Raw genomic sequence first — 1,942 nt, forward strand, 5'->3', positions numbered from 1 at the left:
GCATTCCAGGCAGGTTTGGGGTGGGAAGGATGGCCCTGGGAGGTGCCAGCCGAGATCAGGGCTCACATTTCACGTGTTCCTCGTGCTGCTGGTTTTTGGGTGGGTCTGCAGTGACTAAATGTGTCCTCACTGGGAGGAATGTGGCAGGTTGAGGTCGGAAATGCCACCTTTTGTTGGAGTGGGGGCAGAGATTGGATCTCTGCTGCATAAATTTGGTCTGGTGTGACAGGAGGCTGTGTCAGGGGAGGATTAGGGGGGATCTCAGGAAAGGTTCTTCCCCCAGAGGGTGGTTGGCACTGAACAGGCTCCCCAGGGCAGTGTCACAGCCCCAAGGCTGCCAGAGCTCCAAGAGGGTTTGGACAACACTGTGAGGGACAGGGGGGATTGTTGGGGTGTCTGGGCAGGGCCAGGGGTTGGATCCATGATCCTTTGGGGGTCCCTTCCAGCTCAGGGTGTTCTGTGTGAATCTCTCCCTGCAGGGAGGGCAGGTGCTCCCTGGTCACCTCCTTTGGTGTCTTCAAGTACATGGCCCTGTACAGCCTGGTGCAGTTCGTGTCGGTGCTGCTGCTCTACACGGTGAGTCCCAAACCCCTGCCCTTCCCCATCACCTCCTCCCTGCTGCCTTTCAACCTGCCCCTGCTCAAGGCCCTTCTCCTCCCCAGATCAACACCAACCTGAGCGACTTCCAGTTCCTGTTCTTCGACCTGGTCATCACCACCACGGTGGCCGTGCTGATGGGCCGCACGGGGCCCGCGCAGGAGCTGGGCGTGGAGCGTCCCCAGGGTGCCCTCATCAGCGTGCTGGTGCTGGGCAGCCTCCTGCTGCAGACAGCCCTGCTCATCACCGTGCAGGTCCTCAGCTACTTCATCACCGTCTCGCAGAGCTGGTGAGGCTCAGGGCGCTCAGTGGAGGAGCTGGTGAGGTTGGACACGCGGCTTTAGGGGCGTCGAGTCCACCCGTGCTCACCACGGAACCGCGTCCCCAGGTGCCACATCCACACCGTCCTGGAACCCTTCCAGGGGTGGGGACTCCACCACCACCACCCTGGGCAGCCCCTCCCAGAGCTCCACAGCCCTTTCTGGGAAGGAGTTTTTCCTGATTTCCGACCTAAACCTCCCTTTCCTTAGGGATGGGAAGGATGTGGAGGAGCCGTGGTGCGTGTCCACCACCACCACGTTCACCACTAACCCAGGTGTCACATTCAGACACTTCTTGAACACTCCCAGTGGTGATGACTCCTAGACAGCCTGTGCCAGTGCTGTAGAGCCCTTTCTGGGAAGGAATTTTTCCTGATATGCCGTGGCTTCCTGTGGGTTTAGCGATGGGAATGGCACAGAGGTTGTGATGGAGTCCAGGTGCTTGTCCTGGCTTTGGGATCCAGGATACATCCAGCTGCCTGGCAGCAGTCATGGAATCACAGCATGTCCTGAGCTGGAAGGGCCCCCCAGGATCACCAGTCCAGCTCCTGGCCCTGCACGGGCACCCCAACAATCCCACCCTGTCCCTCAGAGCGTTGTCCAAACCCTCCTGGAGCTCTGACACTGCCCTGGGGAGCCTGTTCAGTGCCAACCACCCTCTGGGGGAAAACCTTTCCTGAGATCTCACCTGACCCTCCCTGGCACAGCTCCAGCCATTCCCTGGGTGATGTCACCAGAGAGAGGAGCTCGGTGCCAGCCCCTCCTCTGCCCCTCACAAGGCAGTGATGGAGAACATGGAAAAACACAGGAAAATTCTTCCCAGCTGACCCTCTCCCGTCTCCCCCTGTGGCTCAGGTACGTCCCCCTCAACAGCACGGTGACAGCCCCCCAGAACCTGCCCAACTACGAGAACACCGTCCTGTTCTGCGTCACGGGCTTCCAGTACCTCATCCTGGCCGTGGCCATGTCCAAGGGATATCCCTTCCGGGAGCCTCTCTACACCAACGGTGAGGGGGGTGCCACGT

General features: G+C 60.1%; 1 protein-coding gene across 1 annotated transcript; it reads left to right on the top strand.

Annotated features, from left to right (window-relative positions):
• Positions 1 to 479: 479 nt before the first annotated feature.
• LOC114072736 (cation-transporting ATPase 13A2-like) lies at positions 480 to 1,924 on the top strand (the record flags this gene model as incomplete). The annotated part of the gene is made up of 3 exons (XM_027910595.1): positions 480 to 576; positions 663 to 886; positions 1,773 to 1,924. Coding segments are annotated over 3 exons (473 nt in total), but the record flags the coding sequence as incomplete, so codon positions are not given.
• Positions 1,925 to 1,942: the final 18 nt, after the last annotated feature.

This window comes from Empidonax traillii, unplaced genomic scaffold (assembly GCF_003031625.1).
Source record: "Empidonax traillii isolate 1590-97213 ecotype Southwest subspecies unplaced genomic scaffold, ASM303162v1 scaffold3815:size10878, whole genome shotgun sequence".
In the NCBI taxonomy this organism is placed as follows: Eukaryota; Metazoa; Chordata; class Aves; order Passeriformes; family Tyrannidae; genus Empidonax; species Empidonax traillii.